This window comes from Saccopteryx leptura, chromosome 5 (genome assembly GCF_036850995.1).
Source record: "Saccopteryx leptura isolate mSacLep1 chromosome 5, mSacLep1_pri_phased_curated, whole genome shotgun sequence".
NCBI lineage: Eukaryota > Metazoa > Chordata > Mammalia > Chiroptera > Emballonuridae > Saccopteryx > Saccopteryx leptura.
The window spans coordinates 148,835,499-148,858,892 of NC_089507.1; the positions used below are offsets into that span (position 1 = coordinate 148,835,499).

Here is a 23,394-nt window from a genome sequence, read left to right on the forward strand (position 1 = left end):
TGAGCTGCAGGCCCTGCTGCTGCACCAGACATTGGTCTTGAGTAAGCCTGACAACCAGTTACTAGTCGTGGCTCATTGCATTGATGTTTCAGGTTTTCTTCCCTTCGGACCTCAGTCTGCGGATGCCTGGCATGAATTCAGAAGACTATGTTTTTGACAGTGTTTCTGGGTAATCGTTGTCTTTTAATTCGATTTTTAACTTTCAGCTTTTATGACTTAATTTCTTTTTTGTTGATTTGGTATTGAAAAATCAGAGGTGGCTTGAGTGGGCTTTCCCCTGTGTGTCACTGCAGTTACTGTGATAGTAACGCCTTTCTCTGTGGGAGGACAGTTGCTTCTGTGCATTCAGTTTTGAACTCTGAGCTGTGTGTCATGTGTCCTTTAATTCTTGGTGTTGGTGCTTTTTCTCTCCTTCGGTTTCTTTCTGTGATGGTGGTGGAATGGAATCTAAAGAAGAGATGAAGACACTAAGTTAGATCTCTGAGGTCCCTCCTGTTTCCAAAAGGGGACAGTTCCATGAGAATTGAGGAATAACATCAGGAGAATTAAGGCTTTTCTTTTTTAATTAGCCTCATTAATGATCAACGAAGTCAACTTGCTCTGACCTGATAACTTCTTCCTTTAAACCTCACAAAATGGTTATCTCCCACCGAGACTAAGAATATTTTCTAAGTGCATTATGAACATAATACATAAACATCTTCAGATATTTTTTGAAAGAGTTTAGAATTTCATTTTATAGTTTTGTTTTCTGTATTTTTTTCTGTGTGTGTATGTTTTGAAGTAAAAAAAAGAGGTTTTCTTTAAAAGTCCAGGATGTTACGGGAATCAAGACTTCCCTTGGAGACCTGCCTCAAGGTGCGGGAGTCACAGGCTCGATGCCTTTAGGATATAGGATGGGGTTTGGCAGACTCTCCCTGCAAAGGATCAGATAGTAAGTGTTTCAGGCTCTGTGGACCGACAGCCCCTGTCGCAACTACCAGCGCAGGGCCTGGCCCTATGCCAGTAGGTTTTTACATTTTATTTGCAAAAATAAATTTATTTATAAAATAGGTGTAATTTGCCACCCCCTGTCTTGGGCAGGTTATTAAACAACTTCAGGGGGATATATGGATGGTACTCTAGGATAATAAGAAATGGGGAGAATTGTGAAGTACCATTTAAAGACATTTAAATTACAAGTAAAAACAACAAAAAAGTGCTGTGCTGACCAAATTGAATTTAATAGGAGGAGTGCCAGGCACCTGTTGGCAACCTTGGCCGGGTAAACACCTTGGCCGGTAGCATGTCTTGTGAGGTTTCCTTCCAATGTCATTTTCATCTGTTAGTATCTTTAATAAATATTCTTAGACTCCAAACTCTAATTATTAACAGTTCTTCATAGAATTTCTAATAGGCATATTGTTGTCCCATATCTGTGAGATTTGAGAATTTCTACTTTGCTGAGGTTATATTTATGACAGAGAAAGTAGCAAATACTATTTATCATAGGACATGGTCAGTTGGATGTTTCTTGGTAGCCTGCTATTTTCATAAATTCACACTGAAGCATTTCAAGATTGAACTAAGGCAGATGGGAAGCTTCCGAGGGAGTGGATAAGAGATCTGTGATTGTTTTGTTCTTTAGGAACAACTTTGAATACACGCTAGAAGCCTCAAAGTCGCTTCGACAGAAGCCGGGAGACAGCACCATGACATACTTGAACAAAGGCCAGTTCTACCCTGTCACCCTGAAGGAGGTGAGCAGCAGCGAGGGGATCCACCACCCCATCAGCAAAGTGCGGGTAAGTTCTGCACTCGGTGGAATTCCCTGGAGAGGCTGTCAGAGCTTCACAGTTCCAGGTCTGAAGCAGAGCTCAAAGACCTAAAATGGCAGTTTTACTCCTTACCTGCAAAATCTAATGCTGAAAAGTTTCCCCACCAATACTCACCCTGTATTGTCTTTGTGTTGTCCTGGATTCTCCTGTAGAGTGTGATCATGGTGGTTTTCGCCGAGGACAAAAGCCGGGAGGATCAGTTAAGGCACTGGAAATACTGGCATTCCCGGCAGCACACAGCGAAACAAAGATGCATTGACATCGGTGAGCAGCTCCAGAGTCTGCTTTTCTTCCCAGGGGCGCAAGCATCCAGTTTTCTAAATCCAGTTATTTTTGGCAGTGATCAGCTTCCTGCCGAAAGCATTTGAATTTTTATGCCAGCTACTGATCTGTTCCAGTGTCCTTGGCCTCCTGGAATCAGTGCTTTTAACATTACTTTCTTCATAAGGACCCGTGCCCCATGCGGTGGCTTTCCACGTGACACCAGGGCCGGAGCTCTATAGCCTGCTCACATAAGAGTGTCCTGCTTTTTAAAAGATCTGCAGATTTTTTGAAGGGTGACACCTCTATGAGAGTCTGATTATTTGGAGATGATAGTAAGGTAGAGGAAAACAAACAGTCACCAAATAAAAGAAGATACCGCTTATATGTAGTTACCCGACAGGCTTTTCCTCCTCCATGCCGAGCGCGTGCTGGGCTCTCTGTAAATAGACCCAGAGACTCATCGCCCAGGTAGAGCAGCCAGCCGTGCAAACCCCATTAGTGAAGTGACTGTGAGATTCTCAATTCTTGTCCTGTGTATAATTTTCTTATAAAACTGTTTTCTGTCATAAGATGGTTCTTTACCTTAGTGTCACTCCTTTTCTTTGCCTCTTACAATGTTCATGGTTCTCTTCAAAAGAATGAAAAGAACTTGAGTTCTACTCCTTGTTCTCTGGACTAGTTTTGTAACTTTGGAACAATTATTTAAACATTTTTTAGACCTAAATATCCTAATATTGACATAATGAGGTAAAATTAAATATATCAAAGCTTTCTGCTATACAAAAATTTTTTTCCTTCGTTTTTTTGTGTGTTTTTTTTTTAACTTCTTTAAATCCAACAGAATGTTAGGTTTATCTAGAGGTAATAACATGAAAAACTGGTACTGTCAACTGCTACAATCTCATGTTGGAATGAGACATCAACATTGTTTTTCTTCTCATCTCTTACACAGCTGACTATAAGGAGAGCTTCAACACCATCAGTAACATCGAGGAGATTGCTTACAATGCCATCTCCTTCACTTGGGACATTAATGATGAAGCGAAGGTAGGTAGTGAGGCCCAGTACTCCCAGTGTGCTGAGGATGATGGGAGGAGCTTGATGATTGACAGCTGATGTGTTTTACAGAGGGGCATGCTTTCATTTCTTTGCTAAGAAATAGGGAGGATGAGCTCAGCTAAGAAGATAGGTTGGAGCCGTCAGTCCTGACGTGCAGGAAGATGGGCCAGGACCCCGGGAAAAGGAATAGCTCTTATTTCATCGGCCTTGCGCTTTCTTCCTATTGATCAATTCCAGTGGGATTTTTTACTTTCTCTCTAGTTTTTTATTTTCTGAAAGTACAGCTTTTCCCCAGCTGTTCTGCAACTCTCCTCCTCTTTTTCTCTCTTCTTCCTCCAAAAAAGATAGTTTTTGTCAACGCGTGAAGTGCAGTGCACGACCCCACAGAGGGGGCGGGGCGGGGGCGGGGCGGGCCGCCCCTGCGCACCGTGTGGCCTGCTGTCTGACCCCTTGCCGCCATGCTGCTTCCTCTGTTTGCGAAGTGGGCATCATGCCTGTCTCCTCCTTCCCTCGGGCATGCTGTAAGGGTTATTGGAACAATGTCTGTGAAGCACTGGAGTTTCCTCAGAAAGGTGCTTAAATACAAGTGTCATTAGCAGTGGTCTGTTTTTTGTTCCCTTTGAAGACTCCTTTAAGATTCTTCCATCGTGGGCGTTTAGAGGTGCAGAATTGCCTCTAGTTCACGTGGTCATCTGGATTATTGGAACTTTTCGTACGTTTTAAGAAGAATTAAGCATAGTCTTAGGTCATTTCTGCCTTTCCCCTTTAGTAGAGTCCCTCTCTTCGCTAAATGATTAGTTCTAATATTTATTTCTTTTCATTAGCTTACACTGTATTACGTGCTAAAATATTGCAGAATTTTATTTTCTACTGCCTAGGATTGCTTTTGTAAACTTATATGACTGGATTCTTGAGAAACATGTTAAGATTTATATAATTGCTTTCCTTTCCTATCGTGGTCATCATGTCTAAGGCAGAAGTGTGCCTTAAATCTGCGGGAGACAGTGACTGGTGTCGGCCAGTCTGGAAGGAAGCTTGAGTCCCTGTTATTGCATGAAGGGCTCCCTGCTGACCACTCGTTCCCATGCAGGTGTCCTTGGGCTGCTTGGTCCACAGTGTGGTGCTTGATCAAACAATAAGTTCACCCCAGAGGAGCTGCTAGAAGGAAAAGTAAACTTTTCAATTTTATGTAATTGTTGTTACAGTAATTTTGAAATTAAATATAATAGGACTCAGTGTGCTGGCCAGTAATAGCCTTTAAGAAGAGTTGGCCTGGGGCCCTGCAGGTATTTCTGTTCTTATAGCAAAGTAGGGAAGTACAGGTATTAGGGACCCATTAAAGGATCGAGGAGGAGGTGGGTTAGCACATGGAAGTCCTGAGTTCACTTTTCTGACTTATTTGTGACCTTGAGTTAGTCCTTTGATTCACTAGTTTTGTTTTCTCCCTTTACTCCCCCAGAAAAAGAAAAAGCCTATAGTGGCCAGTTTTCTTTGTGGGGAGTGTTGTCAGGACTAATAAACACTTGTCAGAGTGTGAGGAGCTCTTGGCAGAGAGGCCTACATATGGGCAGGGTGCTTTGTTTGTTTGATGTGTCACTCAGGATGGGAGTAATGAAAACTGAGATGACGGGCATGGATAATGGCTGGTTTCATTTAGAAGCCTTCAGCATATTTGTACTGAACAGAAATATTGTTGGAGGCATGCCTTAAGTAGTCTTAATAGCATTGTTAATTGATGTAGGTAAATTCAGTTTCATTTCCCCTTCCAGACACCCAGCCCAGGGCTGACTTGATTTTTAAGCATTTTCCTGCTACTGGAGGGGGCCGTGCTGTCTTTTTTTTTTTTTTTTTTTTCCTGAAGTTGGAAACGGGGAGGCAGACAGACTCCTGCATGTGTCCGACCGGGATCCACCCGGCATGCCCACCAGGGGGCGATGCTCTGCCCATCTGGGGCATCGCTCTGTTGCAACCAGAGCCACTCTAGCGCCTGAGCCAGAGGCCAAGGAGCCATCCTCAGCGCCTGGGCCAACTTTGCTCCAATGGAGCCTTGGCTGTGGGAGGGGAAGAGAGAGACAGAGAGGAAGGAGAGGGGGAGGGGTGGAGAAGCAGATGGGCGCTTCTCCTGTGTGCCCTGGCCAGGAATCGAACGCAGGACTCCTGCACACCAGGCCAATGCTCTACCACTGAGCCAACCGGCCAGGGCCAGTGCTGTTTCTTAATGAGGCTGCTTGCTACCTTTAGAAGCAGCTACCAGGCATCAACTTCAAGTGTGAATTGGAATTAAGGATGTGGATTTTTGCTTTCCCTGGCCAAGTTGATGTTTTCTGCTCTTACACTTAAAGTAGTTGATGCCTCAGGGCAGCTGGAGCAACCGCATGTGCATGCAGAATCCTGTGTAGATTATTTTCTACAAGTATCCACTTTCTTGTTCTAATTCAGGATACGTTTATTGGTTCACAACTCCAGTTCATTCTCCCCCACAAATGTTAGGGTTTCTTGGAGATAGGTGGCATGCCCTCCTACCCCTTACAGGTTTTTGTTGTTTTTACTGTTGTTGTTGTTTAAGGTAACTAACAGACCCTTTTGGTCATGCCAGGGTGAAGAAAACCAGAATTCTGGGCCAGCATTGACATCCAAATTCTCCTTGTAGTATCTGTCCCCTTTGGAGGTGACTATATTTTGAGGGCACATTAGGTTGAATCTTGAACCCCTTGTTCTATGTTCTGGTTTGGGGGAAACGCTGTCAAGGTTAGACTCATTTTATACTGTCCCTGTACACGTTTACTGATGTGATCATATACGTGCTGTTACCATGGAAACTTGAAAAAGTAATGGAATTTGTAAAAAATTATTAGTTTTCAGAGTGGTGGTGGAGAAAGATGTCACCTAGAAAAGCAGAAATATTTTAAAGGCAGTCTGCCGGGCAGCACCCCACTCTGCTGTGGGGACCTGTTTTATTCACTTTTCTGTGCTCTATACCAAGCTGGATTTGTTTGGGTAGTCATGCATCCTTTAGAGAGCCAGAAACCTCTGGACAAGCCAAAATGCATCGGCTCTGCACATTGCATTGTGAGTAATCAGATTTCTGATCTCCTGATGTGCCGCTGAGGTCAGCTGCTAGAGGGGTTTTGGCAGGAAGAAGCAGTTACCTCGGAAACATTAAAGGATGGTGCTCTGGTGCTGACAGTCAGAGTGTGTCAGGCAGGAGGGCGGGAGTCACTATGGGAAGCAGGGACACTTGAGTGTGTAAGGCGGGGGTCACTCTGGGAAGGGAGGACACTCAGTGTGTCAGGTGGGAGGGTGGGGGTCACTGTGGGAAGCAGAGACACTGAGTGTGTAAGGCAGGGGTCACTGTGGGAAGCGAGGACACAGTGTGTCAGGCAGGGGAGGGGACTCACTGGGAAGTGGGGAGACAGAGTGTGTAAGGCGGGAGGGTGGGACTCACTGTGGGAAGCGAGGACACTGAGTGTATAAGGCAGGAGGGCGGACTCACTGTGGGAAGCGGGGACACAGAATGTGTTAGGTGGGAGGGCGGGGGTCACTGTGGGAAGGGAGGACACTCAGAGTATGTCAGGCGGGAGGGCAGGGGTCGCTGTAGGAAGCTGGGACACAGAGTATGTAAGGCGGGAGGGCAGGGCTCACTGTGGGAAAGGAACACACTCAGAGTGTGTCAGGCAGGAAGGGGGACTCACTGTGGGAAGGGAACACAGAGTATGACAGGAGAGAGGGCAGGGGTCGCTGTGGGAAGCGGAGACTAGGGTGGGCTGGCAGAAAGGAGGTGGAGGTAGATGAGATGGACGCACTCTGGCACTCTCTCCATGTCTCCCCGCAGTCAGCTGTGCGCCGGCCCCGCTGCAAGAATTCATCATTTTGTCCAGCAAGTATCTGAGTGCTGCTGTGCCTAAGGTACTGCGGGCAATCCCAGCTAGGATACCAGTACTGTGGGTTAAATAAGCTCTTGTGGGCTAGCCTGAGATCCTACCTAGAACATGATTTCTAAGGAAAAGTGTGTTTACGTGCTACCTTGCAAATGAACTTTGGAGACACAAATAATGTACAGATTGGGATCTGCTCATTTCAGTAGTTCCAAAGCCCGGTGAGTAATTCTGGATGGGCTGCCCATCTTGGCCTAGGGCTTAATTTCTTGCTTGGATTGTCAATCTAATAGTTTGCAACAGCACTGAAATTTGGTTAGTGATAGGAAGTGAGGGCCTCTCAGAGCCTTAAGATCTAAAATAAATAGAGGAAAAAGCAGCTACTAAGTGAGAACTAACTTCCCTGAATGCCTGTTTTGTGCTAGGTCCTGCGACAAGGAACCTTACCTGTGTTCTCACGCAGTGCGGCAGTGGTCCCTGCTCCGTACCCGTGAGAAGCACCACGCACGTGGTTGTCAAAATGAGGCCAGCCGAGGAGGCAAGAATATGGACTTTGAAATGGACAGAAAGTGTTCTTGACAGGGGAGAGTATTTCAGAGTGTCCAGGTTCTTATTAGTGGAGTAGCATTATGGATTTGCTAGTATAAATTCCTCTAGCACTTTTGCTACCAGGAAGTAATTTTTCTTAATTGTTGGATGAGTGACGTTCAACTACAGAGGAGTGGAAATTATAAACCAAAACAGGGTTGTATGGAATCGAGTGAAAGTGGGCAGCCAAGTCTGAGGGGCCGTGTGAGGCGGGCGGCCCCAACAGGAACAGCTGTCTGGCGTGGTCTTGGAACGTACCGGACTGTAGTTCACCCGATAGACAGCGTGGCGAATGGGGACATAGTGGCAGTTGAGAGCACAGCTCGGTGTGGCTTTGGTTAGCTATGTGGAGCTGTGATTTCTATTTGTGTTAAGCAAACCTTTTAAAAATATAATGAACCCCCGGGGTACAAAATATCTAGCAGGTTTTTTTCTGACAGAGACTCCTAAATCCTTACACTGCAATGTAGATCATGGTGTAGCTACCGTTCACCTGTGTCATTTTTAAAACATTAATAGCAGAGAATGCCCATCAGACCTGCACTGAGCTTCTGCCAGAGTAAGCATCACCAGAGAAGCTAGGTGTGGGATCTCATTCTCCTTTTTTGTATTGTGCTTCTTTCTGTATGTGGCTTAAAAGAATGTGCAGAGCTGGGAGTTTGTCCTGCAAGGCTGCTGTAAAACCTGGTTGCTTTTCTCTGTCCTCCTTGGCCCTTCAGAAGGAAGCACGCCCTTTTAGACTATGATCAGCTTTGTCGCAGACAGATGAAGTTGTGTCTTTTTTTTTTGGTGGCATGATCTTTCTGGGGGTGACAGAGCCAGTTTATTTTTATTTTTTAAGTGAGAGGAAGGGAGTTAGACAGACTCCTTCATGTGACCCGACCAGGATCCACCTGGCAACGCTGTGGGGTCGATGTTCGAATCAGCCGAGCTATCCTCAGCGCCTGAGGCCGATGCTCAAACCAGCTAAGCTATCTTCAGTGCCCGGGGCCACACTCAAACCAATCCAGCCACTGGCTGTGGGCCGGAAACAGGAAGAGAAGGGGGAGAGGGAGGGGAAGAGAAGCAGATGGTCATTTCTGACATGTGCCCTGACTGGGAATTGAACCTGGGATGTCTGTACGCCAGCCCAATGCTCTATACCAGGGGTCGGGAACCTATGGCTCACGAGCCAGATGTGGCTCTTTTGATGGCTGCATCTGGCTCGTAGACAAATCTTTAATAAAAAAAGTAATAATGTTAAAAATATAAAACATTTCCATGTATTACAATCCATTCATTTCCTACCACTCATGTTCATGGTTGCGGGTGGCTGCAGCCAATCACAGCTGTCCTCCGGGACAACACCACATTTTTATTGGATAATGTGTAATATACACAGGTCGTTGTATGGCTCTCACAGAATTACACTTTAAAATATGTGACGTTTATGGCTCTCTCGGCCAAAAAGGTTCCCAACCCCTGCTCTATACACTGAGCCAACCAGCCAGGACCAGAGCTAGTTTTAACACACTAGATGTGTCTTCCTTTTCCCATAGTTTTTGCCATCAGTGTGACGTTGGCCTGTGGAGAAGGGACAGGGGCAGTCAGGGTTAGGACAAAGCCAGTGCAGCCGGTTCCCCCCAGGAAAAGCCTTGTCCTCAAGAGCACTTTTTGCTTCTGTCTTTAATTCTATTCTCTCTGCTCTAAGAAGGGACTCCAAGGCATTCTGAAGGATTGTCCTGAGCCAGATGTTTTGTGTGTCATGCAGTCTCCTGTTACAAAAGAAAAGGGGTTAAAATAGAGTGTGGAGCCTGCCTAGAGCCCCGGGAAGCTCTACCATGGTGGGGGGGAGGCTGTGTCTGGATGCAGTGTTGTTGCCATCTGTCTTCCCCTTTTGTCTCTTTGTCGCTGAGAAAACACGTGGAGCTCCCAGTGAGGGATTTCTGAGCCTTGCTTCCTTCCTTCTGTCAGATGGGTGTGGCCATTCTGGTAGCTTGAATTTAAGACTTTCTGTGTGCCATTTGTGGGATGCAGGTTTATGGGTTTAATAACAGTTTGTTGTTTTGTCTAAGCATAATATTTGGAATTCATTGTGAGAGTAATTTTTAATTTGCTTGAGACCAAGCATATTGCTTGCATTTATAGGGATTCCATTCTAGTGAAGCATCAGTCAAGTGCACCATTAAAGTAAGGTGTTGCCATGTTTGGTTGCATTAAACAGGGACAGGTTTGGATTGTTTCACAACTTGAGGTTGCCAGTGTGAATGGGAGGGAGGAGGGAGAGGAGTGAGTCAGGTATCTGTCTCACTTGCCATTGCCATTAGACGTAGGCAGAAAATTTCAGACAAAAGTGTATACTCCCGGCCTGAATAGAAGAAGCAATCAGAAAGCATTGTTACCTTGAAAACAAAGAGAAGGACTTCTCAAGGCCAGGCACACGCAGGGCTAACTTGATGGCTGTGGCTGAGCCATGTTCCATCCTTAGACTCCTACGGAAACTCAGAGTGGCCAGGGGGCTTCTAAAGTGACATTCACGCCACTCCTGGGGTTTCCTTGTGTACAGTTTAACGATACATATTTATTCAAGAAAAAAATTTAAATTTTAGTGTCAGAACAATAGTCCTATTTCTCTATAGGAGTCAGTTTGATTAGTAATGGAAATGGCAAGACATTTTCCTTGACTGGAAATTTGTGAGGAATGCCTTTAATTAGCTGCTCATGGAATAAATTCGTTACGTGGCGGCTGGAGAGTTTGCTTTGGAAAATCAGTTCTGGGTCTGATTGTGAGAAGAGTTTCTCCTTGAAACATTTTAACTTTTTATTTTTATTTTTAGCAAGATTTGCTATTTTGGCTTGAAGCATTTCACAGAGTGCACTCTAGTGTCTGAGCAAGATGTAGCGTCCAAATGCAGTCAGTACTGGGGGAGACTGAACTCTGTCACTGATCAGACGAGGGAGACACTTGGCCAGGAGAGAAAGCCCTGGTTTGGTAGCGAAACCTATGTCTTATGGGACAGCTTGGAAACACCATATCTGTTTAGCCATGATTTGTGCTGTCACTTGAATTTGTTTTTTATTCTTTTTTTTTGGTCAGATTCTCCTTCTTCTCCACCCTGCCACTGTCACAAAACAATAAGCTCCTCTGTAGAACTTTGTCCTTTGACGGTGTATCACTGTAACCCTCCTTCTAGGTCTTTCCTGGAAATTCTATCTACAGTGGTTTTTTTAATCTGTCATTTCAGCCAGTTGTGCTGCTTATAAGCTAGATCACAGAGCTTTGAGTCTGGCCTAACAAATTTAGTAGTAACTGAGTTTACCTGAAAGAGAGATTTCAAGGCAGTAAAGGGTTTTGAAGTGCAGGTTCCTTTTACATGGCACATCTTTGTCCAAGAATCCAAATCCCTTAGTAAAAATATAAGTGAGCACTACAGTAATTACTCATGTAGGGATTTTTTCTTTAGCCTTTTTCTTTTCTTTCTTTTTTTTTTTTAATGCGAAAGAGACTGAGAGGCCGGGGTTGGAGGAGAGAGAGAGGCAGGGGTGGGAGACAGTCGGACAGACAGGAAGGGAGAGAGATGAGAAGTATCAATTCTTTGATGCGACACCTTAGTTGTTCATTGATTGCTTTCTCATATGTGCCTTAACCTGGGGGCTACAGCTGAGTCAGTGACCCCTTGCTCAAGCCAACTACCTTGGGCTTCAAGCCAGTGACCTTTGGGTTCAAGCCAGTGATCACTGGGTCATGTCTATGATCCCACGCTCAAGCCAGCGACCCTGCACTCAAGCCGGATGAGCCTGCACTCAAGATGGCAACCTCGGGGTTTCAAACCTGGGACCTCAACGTCCCAGGTCGACGCTTTATATACTGTGCCATTGCTTGGTCAGTCTCTTCAGCCTATTTTAAAGTGGAAGATATTTTATAATTAGAAATTTTGACCTGAAGTCAGCTTGCCTGCTGCGGCTCCCCTTGTGACCCACATGCTTACCTGTCCTATTCTGTACCTGGAGATGCTGGAATGTGGTCTGTTTGCCTTGTGTCACACCTGCATCCAGTTCTGCATATTTCAGAACAAACATGCTACTTATTTGGGACAGCAGGTGCCAAATCACTATATCTGCCGAGTGTCCTTAAGTTCACCAGGTCCTGCTTATAGGATACAACAGAAGGAAGACAGACAGTATGTAGGACATCTAGAATCAATCAGCCAATATCTATGTATCTCTCTCTCTCTCTCTCTGATCCCCCGCCTTCTCTCTGTGACATTTCCCTGGCTCTCTGCAGTCTGCAGAAACCAAGCGGCCATGTGGGTGGTGTGGGAAGGTAGCACTGTGGCAACAATAAGGCTGATGACTGGGGCCTTGTTTTTGCTTCAGGGAAACGCCCGTGTAGATTTGAGAAGATTCCAAGTTAGTACTTTGCTCTTCCCATATCTCAATCCTCCCTACCCCAGCCATCCTGTTCTCTTCCTTTTCTCCTGATGGTCATTTGATTGTTTGCGAAACGACACAAATACTAGTTGCACATTGAAGGCTTTCAGTCTGTGCTGATAGCGCTCTGTGGTGGATTGTTTTAATCACCTCATATTGACTGTGCAACGGGAAGTGTGACTCTCCTAGGATTGTCTATCGAATTAGTAGTGAAACTGGGTTCTCCTTCTGAGTTTCTGACTCAGTCTTTGGTACCTTCTTGGGCTTAATTACTTCATTAGGCTTGCACATACAGACTGAGGAGAAGAACTGTATGTTGTTCATACATGTTTTTGGTTAGGGGGAAGGAATGTTGATTAGGATTAAGTGTCTGCTATATAACATTTAGTAAATGTTCCTGTATAATTAGACTTCAGCCAAGAATCGGATCTTGAGTTCTTAAAGTGTTTCCCATTCCATTGGCTTCAGTTGACATTTATAAATTCATATAAAAATATTGGGAAATGGTGATTTTAGTCTCTTTAATTAGCGTTATTGGATTTCGGGGGGAGGCATGAAGTCAATACTATGTTATTGACCTCACATAGTAATTTCATTTGTCAGGAGTTTTCTGACTGAGAAGAGCTACTTACACATGTTTCAGAGTGATTTTATTGACTGTTATGGGAAAGAGTTAAAATTTGTTCTAGGGTTTCTACTTCCAATTGGGTAGATCATTTACATTCTAGGAATGAAATTATGGATATTGTATCTGTATTTGACTCATTTGAATTTTAATACTAATGGGTTAAAATGATGAAGATTCCCAGAGGAAGCTGGGACTGTATCCAAGATGTCTGCCCCTGTCTCTGCTGGGGTCACATCATCGACTCAATCCCGTAACTTATGTGAAGTCAAATAGGAGCTACTTGATTTAAAATATAGGGATCTTTAAATTCATGCCTCATGATCATGAAACACCCTTCTGCTCATAGCCATTTGTGAGGGGTCCCTTTTCCCCTTTTCTCCTACTTCATGGAACAGTTGTCCCACGAGGACCTTCTTCATCTGTCTGCTTCGTTCTGGCAGTGCGGTTCTGAGAGCGGCAGTCTGGAGCAGGAGACATGGGGCCTGGCTTTGTCTCTGTCATCATTTACTGTGTCTTTTACTGTCTGTGACTTCAGAGCCTCAGCCTCAGCCACAGCTGGATGGTGTATCTTGAGTTGAAAGGTACTAAGCAGCCAGACTATGGAGTGTGGGGCGCTCGTATTTGTAGGGTGCGTGGCAAGGACCAGTGCACTTTGGAGTTGAAACAGTTTTCATTTACCATCTTGCTGAAGCATCTTCCATACCTAAACCAACCCACGTTTATTTTTTTCTTTTCTTCTTCTTTGCTTATATGTACCAGCAGTTAGACCTCACTGGGGCCATCTCATTATGCAACCTAACACACAGTCACCCATGTATGACACTGACAAGGGTGGTCAGGCAGGCCTTCAGCTCTGTGTGTTCACATTCTGCCATGTCTGCTCTGTGCATCTGATTTGCAAGAACAAAGCAACATTCTCCCTTGAAGTTTTTTTTCAGTCATTATTGATCAATTTAACTCATTTCTTTTTTTTTTTCATTGATGGGGTAGGGGGAGAAGCATCAACTTCTTCCACTTAGTTTTTCCATTTAGTTATGAACTTATTGATTTTGTCTCATTTGTGATCTGACCAGGGATCGAACCCGTGACCTCGGCACACCAGGACGACACTTAATCCGCTGAGCCACCCGCCAGGGCCCATTTCTAACATTTTTATAGGAAATTCTATGCAAGATAATTAATCTGTTGCTACTATAGGGAAGAACTGGCTTAAGAAGCTATGTTGCACCTGACCAGGTGGTGGCGCAGTGAATAAAGTATTGGACTGGAATGCCGAGGACCCAGGTTTGAGACCCCGAGGTCGCCAGCTTGAGCGCGGGCTCATCTCGTTTGAGCAAAAAAAAAAAAAAGCTCACCAGCTTGGACCCAAGGTTGCTGGCTCGAGCAAGGGGTTACTCAGTCTGCTGAAGACCCACGGTCAAGGCACATATGAGAGAGCAATCAATGAACAACTAAGGTGTCACAATGCGCAATGAAAAACTAATGATTGATGCTTCTCATCTCTCCATTCCTGTCTGTTCGTGTCTATCCCTCTCTCTGACTCTCTCTGTCTCTGAAAAAAAAAAAAGAAGAAGCCATGTTGCAAGGAGTTCACTTTCTTAACTAAACATTCATTCATTCAGCAAATTATTCATGCTACTTATCTATGAAAGAACTGTGAGAATAAAAAAAAATAAGTCACATATCAAGTCTGTCCTCGAAAGAGATTGTACTCTCTATGTAAGGATACAGGTCATAAGTGAGGTTAAAAAATTACTTGAGGACCCTGGCCAGGTGACTCAGTGGATACAGTGTCACAGATTCGATCCCCAGTCAGGGCACATACAAGAAGCGACTAAGGAATGCACCACTAAATGGAACAACTAAGCGGAAAATGAGTTGGTGCTTCTCTTTCTTTCTCTCTTCCACCCCACCTCGCTCTCCCCACCCCCCTTCCTATCTCTCTTTCTCAAAATCATTGGGGAAAAAATTTTTTTTAATGCTTAAGATTTCTAGGGGAAAAGAGTACTTTCAAGTAAGGGAATCAGAGAATACTTTATGGAAGAGATAGCATTTGACACTATTCTTTGAAAAGTTGGACCTGCAGAGTATTTTTGCAAAGTCTGTTTGGTTGGATCTTTTTCCTTTTTCTTTTTCTTTTTTTTTTTCCTCCACAAATAGCTGTTGTAAATTTAAGTGTCAACCGAATCACTTAGTCTGCAGAGGGGAGGGGCACTGACATATTGGGGTCTAGACATTGTGTAGTGTAGGAAACAATGGGGACTCGTCTTATGCCACGTTTGAATCTAAAAGTTGGGGACATCATTACCACACCTCTCACTATGACAGGACCTGACAAGTAAAGGGATAACATATTTAATTATTAAATACAAAACCACGAAGTTCCTGCATTGTCGATAGTGGAAGGATGCTTACCACAGTAACGTTTTAAAGCGTAAGAGGGAATAGATGGAATAGAAAGAACATTACATCATAGCTCATTGTGTGGATGTGTCTCTGCTGTAGAGCTTACCTTGTGTCTCTCTCTTTACATACGTGTCAGCGAACCTCTGAGTACCATAGTTTTTTCCAAGTTAATTGAGGGAGTATATATAGTCAGTTATTCATTCAACAAATATTTTTTTAATGTGCAATATGTGTAAAAAGCTGCTCGGCATTCTGGGTTCTGCCAAGATGATCTAGGTTGTGTAACCTGTAAGCCGTGGTTTCCTCATCTGTGAAATGGGGTCAGAATAATACCAGTTTCATAGGTCGTTTTGAGGACCAAAGAGTCAGGTATGATGTAAGAATGCAGTTAACATATCTTAAATATCATAATTCCATATAGTTTAATTTGGGTGGAGTTAGGAATTTGGGGTCATTCATTCAGTGAATATATCTTTCTTATTGGCCAAGTACTGTCAGGACTCACTGGGAATGAAAGGATGAGTAAGATATGGCCAAGTTCTCAGAAAACTCAGTTTGGAAGGATGAGTAAGATATGGCCACATTCTCAGAAAACTCAGTTCAGTGGGGGAGATTGCTGTTCTAGGAAGTACAGTCACAGAAGTGAACACAAAGGAATAGCAGGACCAGAGAGGGCTTCTCAATGTGACTCTTGAGTGAGCCCTGAAGTGTAGTAAGAGCTAGCCAAGTGTTCAGAGGCCATATAAACCTTGATGAGTGTGAGTGCAGAACTAAAACTATGGGGACCTGACCCCTGAGGCCAGCTATGGTGTGGGGGACATGAGGCAAGAGTCAAAGGAACCAAGTCCTGAAAGCCCGGTGCGCCCTAGTAAGGACCTTGGATTTCACCCTTTGAGTTTGTCTTGAACCCTTGACTCTTTGGACCAAGTACATTGGGGTGGGAATTTCTTTGAGGTTTTTAATGTTGTGTTTTCAATTCAGTGATGAGATTTAAATCCTAAGCATATTGCAGGTGTTCGTTGCTGTCAGTAGGCTTCTGTGCTGGTGTTTGTCTGGGTCATAGGTTTGGGCCAGGAAGGCCTAATTATTTCTTGGGCCTCTGTGTGGTCAAATGTCTGCAGCATTTGAGTAGAGTAGTATTTCTCAAATGAGGATCTGGCTATATTTTTAAAGTTAAGCAACTTTTTTTCCATTTTAAAAATGATATAGCCTGACCAGGCGGTGGCGCAGTAGATAGAGCGTCGGACTGGGATGCGGAATGATCCAGGTTCGAGACCCCAAGGTCGCCAGCTTGAGCGCGGGCTCATCTGGTTTGAGCAAAAAGCTCACTGGCTTGGACCCAAGGTCACTGGCTCCAGCAAGGGATTACTCAGTCTGCTGAAGGCCCATGGTCAAGGCACATATGAGAAAGCAATCAATGAACAACTAAGAAGTCGCAACATGCAACGAGAAATTAATGATTGATGCTTCTCATCTCTCTCCGTTCCTTTCTGTCTGTCCCTGTCTATCTCTGCCTCTGTAAAAAAAAAAAAAAAAGATATATATATTATTTTAGAAAAATACTGCTGTAGGTGGCAGGAAATATGACTGGAAAAGTGGATTGATGTCACATATATCATCTTGAATGCTAAAGAATTTAGTCTTTATTATGAAGATTATGGTGTACTATTGAAAATTTTTGAGTAAGAATAAATAATTAAGATTCTATAGGGAACATCGAAAACCCCAAAGAATCCACAAAAAGACTACTAGAAACAATAAGCCAATACAGTAAGGTCGCAGGATACAAAATTAACATACAGAAGTCCATAGCCTTTCTATATGCCAACAATGAAACATCTGAGAACAAACTCAAAAAAATAATCCCCTTCACGATTGCAACAAAAAAAAAAAAATACCTAGGAATAAACATAACAAAGAATGTAAAGGACCTATATAATGAAAACTATAAACCATTGTTAAGGGAAATCGAAAAAGATATAATGAGATGGAAGAATATTCCTTGTTTTTGGTTAGGAAGAATAAATATAATCAAGATGGCCATATTACCCAAAGCAATATACAAATTTAATGCAATTCCCATCAAAATTCCAATGACATTTTTTAAAGAAATAGAGCAAAAAATCATCAGATTTATATTGAACTATAAAAAACCCCGAATAGCCAAAGCAATCCTAAAGAAAAAGAATGAAGCTGGGGGCATTATAATACCTAACTTCAAACTATATTATAGGGCCACGACAATCAAAACAGCATGGTATTGGCAGAAAAATAGACACTCAGACCAATGGAACAAAATAGAAAGCCCAGAAATAAAACCACATATATATGGTCAAATAATTTTTGATAAAGGGGCCAACAACACACAATGGAGAAAAGAAAGCCTCTTCAACAAATGGTGCTGGGGAAACTGGAAAGCCACATGCAAAAGAATGAAACTAGACTACAGTTTGTCCCCCTGTACTAAAATTAACTCAAAATGGATCAAAGATCTAAACATAAGACCTGAAACAATAAAGTACATAGAAGAAGACATAGGTACTAAACTCATGGACCTGGGTTTTAAAGAGCATTTTATGAATTTGACTCCAAAGGCAAGAGAAGTAAAGGCAAAAATTAATGAATGGGACTACATCAGACTAAGAAGTTTTTGCTCAGCAAGAGAAACTGACAACAAAATAAACAGACAGCCAACTAAATGGGAAATGATATTTTCAAACAACAGCTCAGATAAGGGCCTAGTATCCAAAATATACAAAGAACTCATAAAACTCAACAACAAACAAACAAACAATCCAATAAAAAAATGGGAAGAAGACATGAACAGACACTTCTCCCAGGAAGAAATACAAATGGCCAACAGATATATGAAAAGATGCTCATCTTCATTAGTTATTAGAGAAATGCAAATCAAAACTACAATGAGATACCACCTCACACCTGTTAGATTAGATATTATTAATAAGACAGGTAATAGTAAATGTTGGAGAGGCTGTAGAGAAAAAGGAACCCTCATTCACTGTTGATGGGAATGTAAAGTAGTACAACCATTATGGAAGAAAGTATGGTGGTTCCTCAAAAAACTGAAAATAGAACTACCTTATGACCCAGCAATCCCTCTACTGGGTATATATCCCAAAAACTCAGAAATATTGATACATAAAGACACATGCAGCCCCATGTTCATTGCAGCATTGTTCACAGTGGCCAGGACATGGAAACAACCAAAAAGCCCGTCAATAGATGACTGGATAAAGAAGATGTGGCACATATACACTATGGAATACTACTCAGCCATAAGAAATGATGACATCGGATCATTTACAGCAAAATGGTGGGATATTGATAACATGATACAAAGTGAAATAAGTAAATCAGAAAAAACCAGGAACTGCATTATTCCATACGTAGGTGGGATATAAAAGCGAGACTAAGAGACATTGATAAGAGTGTGGTGGTTACAGGGGGTGGGGGTAGAGGGGGAGGGGGAGGGGCACAAAGAAAACTAGATAGAAGGTGACAGAGGACAATCTGATTTTGGGTGATGGGTATGCAACATAATTGAATGACAAGATAACCTGGACATGTTTTCTTTGAATATATGTACCCTGATTTATTGATGTCACCCCATTAAAAAATAAAATTATAAAAAAAAAAAAAAGATTCTATAGGGAGCCTGACCAGGCGGTTGTGCAGTGGGATAGAGTGTCGGCCTGGAACACTGAGGACCAAGGTTCAAAACCCAGAGGTTGCCAGTTTGAGTGTGGCTCATCTGGCTTGAGCATGGGCTCACCAGCTTGAGCCCAAGGTCACTGGCTCGAGCAAGGGTGTTACTGGCTCAGCTGGAGCCCCCCTGACCCCCCCCCCAATCAAGGCACATATGAGAAAGCAATCGATGAACAACTTAGGCGCCGCAATGAATACTTGATGCTTCTCATCTCTCTCCTTTCCTGTTTGTCTCTCTCTTGCCCCCCCCAAAAAAAGTTTGTAGGGTCTTGAAACTTCTTAAATTAACATTTGAACATAATACATAGATTTTTCATACACATTATTTTCCTGTCTCTTATGGCCAGCATTTAATTTAGTACCATTTAGTAATAGGCATTGGGAAAAGCACAAAAAAAGATACTAAACACTGGAAGAGTAGAGCTGTGCTGTAGAATCAGGTACCCGAAACCTGTATCATTATGTTGTCCAGCAGTGTCACCCCAACACATTCAATTAAAAAGACAAAAAGTAAAAGAAAGAAACCAAAACACTGAAAGAAATATATATATTTAAGATTTTACTTATTGATTTTGAGAGAGAGAGAGAAAGAAGGGGCAGGGAGCGGGAAGCATCAACCTGCAGTGGCTTCTCGTAGGTGCCTTGGCCAGGCAAGCCCAGGACTGAACTGGCGACCTCAGTGTCCCAGGTCCACGCTCCATGCACTGCGCCAGCAGGGGCCAGGAAATTTAAAAAATTAAACAACACAAGATCCCTACCATCCCTTGTCCTTGCAGTGTGACAGTGACAGAAGTGACCGACAGGTGGCACGTCCAGGGTGTTCCTCTGTCCCCTTCCCTGGCCTTATGATGGGAGAGGCTGCAGCTCTTCATACAAAACAAGATCATTCTGGCTGCTCTGATGAGCATAACACATTGTGACTCTGTTTTCGTTTAAAAATCAGAGCCCTTAAAAAGAAAAAACTTGATTTCTTAACCCTTTGAGTAGTGAGTTGTTTTCATGCTCGCTGACCCCTAGGAGTGAGGTTTTTTTTCCAAAAAATGGAGTTAGTTCCAGTTCCAGTATTATTAACTTAAAATCATGTTTGTTTGATAACCAATTTATGGAAACAAGAACCTACATTTGCCTTTTTTAGTGTTGCCTTACACATTTTTAAAATAAATCGATAGTACTCTGGATGGTCAGGAGGCATGAGGACATACATGAACATTCGTACTACTCAAAGGGTTAAAAAAACTCAGAAAGAAAACTATTCAAACTGTCAGAAGGGTGATTCATACTTATTCTAGCAAATCTGAAGGTTTATGTTTTGAACTACCTATTTTATTCCACTCATTGAGAAAACCATGCTATGAAAGCCAGAGGGAATTATTTTCAGTTTTACAGTATCAGTGTTATAAAAACATGCAAAATTCTGTGTAAATTTTTCAGTGGGGAAAATAATTAGACTATATTATTTGGATTTTGAGTTTTTCTCTTGTACATGAATAATATAGGATGACTGTTACTATTGTGATAAAAATTTTAAAAGAAACAGCCTTTTTATTATTTCATGGGAAATAACCTTAAATAATTTAATTATTGTGTACTTAAATTAGTTTCATCATTTAGCTTCTGACTCAACTGCTTATAATTTTGGTAACTTCTGACTGAATTCCAAGTGCTTTGTTAATGCTTTCTTGCTGTGAATTAGATGGGAGAAAAATAGATACTTCTGTGATTTCTCCCCACAAATGAAATTCACTTGCTAAAGCTCACTTATCTGACTGTTCTCTCTTTTTTTTTTTTTTTTTTTTTTTTTCTGAAGTTGGAAACGGGGAAGCAGACAGACTCCCGCATGCGCCCGACTGGGATCCACCCGGCATGCTCACTGGGGGCGATGCTCTGCCCATCTGGGGCGTTGCTCTGTTGCAACCAGAGCCATTCTAGCGCCTGAGGCAGAGGCCATAGAGCTATCCTCAGCGCCTGGGCCAACTTTGCTCCAATGGAGCCTTGGAAGGGGAAGAAAGAGACAGAGAGGAAGGAGAGGGGGAGGGGCTGAGAAGCAGATGGGTGCTTCTCCTGTGTGCCCTGGCCGGGAATCAAACCTGGGACTTCTGTATGCCAGGCTGACGCTCCACCACTGAGCCAACCGGCCAGGGCCTGACTGTTCTCTTTAGATGAGACAGCACATTTTACCGGATTGTGCCTGGGTTTGTGAGTAGGTGAGTTGAGGGATTATCATGTCTGTTCTCAGTGGCATTCACTTTGTTGGCCGGGGAATGAACCTCTGATGACAACCTGTGTTTTGAACATATATTGTTTTCTTGTGTCTTTCTCCCCTTTTTTACCCCTTTGAGGAGTAACTGTATAGAAAGCAGCCAGCTGTGTGAATAGTGTTGTGTGGCTACCATATGCTTCTTAGAAAAATCATTATAGGCCCTGGCCAGTTGGCTCAGAGTAGAGCATTGGCCCAGTGTGTGTAAGTCCTAGGTTTGATTCCTGGTCAGGATACACAAATGTCCATCGCTTCTCCACCTCTCTCCCTCCCCCTTCTCTTTCTCTCTCTCTCTAGTCCTTTCCCACAGCCATGGCTCAAATGGTTTGAGCAAGTCGGCCCTGGCTGCTGAGGATGACTCCATGGCCTCACCTCAGGTGCTGAAATGGTTTGGTTGCTGAGCAATGGAGCAGAAGCCCAGAAGGGCAGAGCATTGGTAGGGGGCTTGCCAGGTGGATCCTTGTGGGACACATGCAGGAGTCTCTCTGCCTCTCCGCCTCTTATTTTAAAAAGGGAGGAGGGAGGGAGGAAGGAAAGAAAGAAAGAAAGAAAGGAAAGGAAGAAAAGAAGGGAGGGAGGAAGGAAGCAAGGATCATTATAAATTAGTTCAAGCTCTTATTTCTTGTTGGTTCTGTGCTTGTAAGCATTGGGACCAAAAAAATCTATACAGGTTAATCCTTTGATGATGTAAAATCTTTCTTTTGTTGTTTTCCTTTTTTTTTTTTTTTCCCCTCTCTTGTTTTCAAACTGAGATTTGGTTTGAAAACAAAATTAACTCTTTTGAAAAGTTGTAAGTGCATGAATTCTCGGCCAAGAATGAGGAACTGTCTTAGAAAAATGGGCAGGACATTGAACAAGGAATCCTGCAGAGCATCTTCGACCTGTCTAGCAGTTTATTTTTATGGTTAGTTTTTTTCTCTCTAGTGATTTGGGGTGGGAATATTAGTTACTTATGCTTTGAGAATTATGTTATGATTATTTAAATAAAATCAGACTTCCTCAAAATCAGTGGCAAGAAACGATGAGAAAAGTTCATCAGTGTTGAGGTCTTAAAGATCTTTGCATCATGCTAGAGAGGAAAGGTCTTATATCACTCAGCCTACCCGCAGACTTCAGAAATAGGATGCTCTAAGATCAATAAAAGCTAAGGGAAAAGGAGAAAAAAATAAAATAAAATAAATAGGTGCTATAAGACTGTGTGTGTGCACACATGCATTTTATAGACAAGGAGTTGACTATGTAATAATTCGTCTCACTTTTTACCTCTTCCCCAGCCTCTGTAAGAGGTAATGGGGCTTTTCTGTAATCACATTATAGAAAGTATTTCTCTACATGGTGAGAGTGGTCTGAGCATTTGTTTGATTCAGACTTGGGTGACTTGGCCTATTTTCCTGCTCGTTTGGGAGTTGCCATTAGGTAGATCCAATCCTGAGTGCTGACATGATGAGGAAGAGAACGAACTAACCCATCTTGGTGCTGCCCCGGGATCCAAAGGAGGGATGTGCCTCGTGTTCCCATACTTGCCCTTTCGTCTGTTTTGGGTGCTCCTGATTGAGAATTGTCACCATCCTAAATAAAGATTCCTAGATGGTGAGCTTCCCCTTGAAAACTTACCTAAGTCCCCTCCATGAATGTAGGCTGTATCAATAATGAGCATGGTTGCGTGGGTGAATGACACGTTGGCAAGAAGTCCACACGGGACGTATTCACAGGAAGTCGCTTATGTGGATAGCGGAAATACTGAGTGACAAAAAGGGAAATAATACTTCCTGCCTGTCGCCCACATCGTGACGTGTCAGGATAGATTTCCACTCGAGCAGCTTAGAGAAGGGTTTAGCTTCTTGAAATAGCGAACTGCAGCTCTCACCTGTGCCGGCCAGCTGCCTGTTGGTACAAATAAAAGTTGTACCCATTTGTTCACTTCTGGCCTGGGGCTGCCTTTGCATTGTTACTGCAGAGTTGAGTATTTGTGTGTGTGGCCCACAAGAACTAAAATACTCTTGGACCCTTTAACAGAAAAAGTTAACCAACTCCTGTTTCGATAAATACATGGAAGCTACTTTATGTGTCTACGTTGCACTTCCTCTAAGCTATGTTTATTCACTGCTCCCTCTGCTTTTTGCTTTTATTAAAAACCTCTGTATTAGTCAGTGCTGTGTACCAGGCACAAAGGGCGGGGCTGAATGTCGTCTCTGTCCTCAGTAGCTTGCGGCTCAGTGGGGACATCACTAATGAGCCTTGCACTGCAGTTTAGAGAGATACCTTACACCATCATCTGACCACACACTTCATGCGCAATCGTCAACCCCTATGAAATCAAACATCACCTAAGGCAGTGGTCCCCAACCCCCAGGCCGTAGACTG

General features: G+C 43.2%; 1 protein-coding gene across 3 annotated transcripts in view; it reads left to right on the forward strand.

Annotated features, from left to right (window-relative positions):
• Positions 1-23,394, forward strand: part of GRHL1 (grainyhead like transcription factor 1) — a 66,209-nt gene that overhangs the window by 12,274 nt on the left and 30,541 nt on the right. For all 3 annotated transcript variants that reach the window (XM_066385994.1, XM_066385995.1, XM_066385996.1), the window contains exons 5-8: positions 93-169; positions 1,628-1,784; positions 1,970-2,081; positions 3,034-3,128. In XM_066385994.1, the coding sequence (XP_066242091.1) occupies positions 93-169; positions 1,628-1,784; positions 1,970-2,081; positions 3,034-3,128 (441 nt within the window). The remainder of the gene's footprint in view (positions 1-92; positions 170-1,627; positions 1,785-1,969; positions 2,082-3,033; positions 3,129-23,394) is intronic.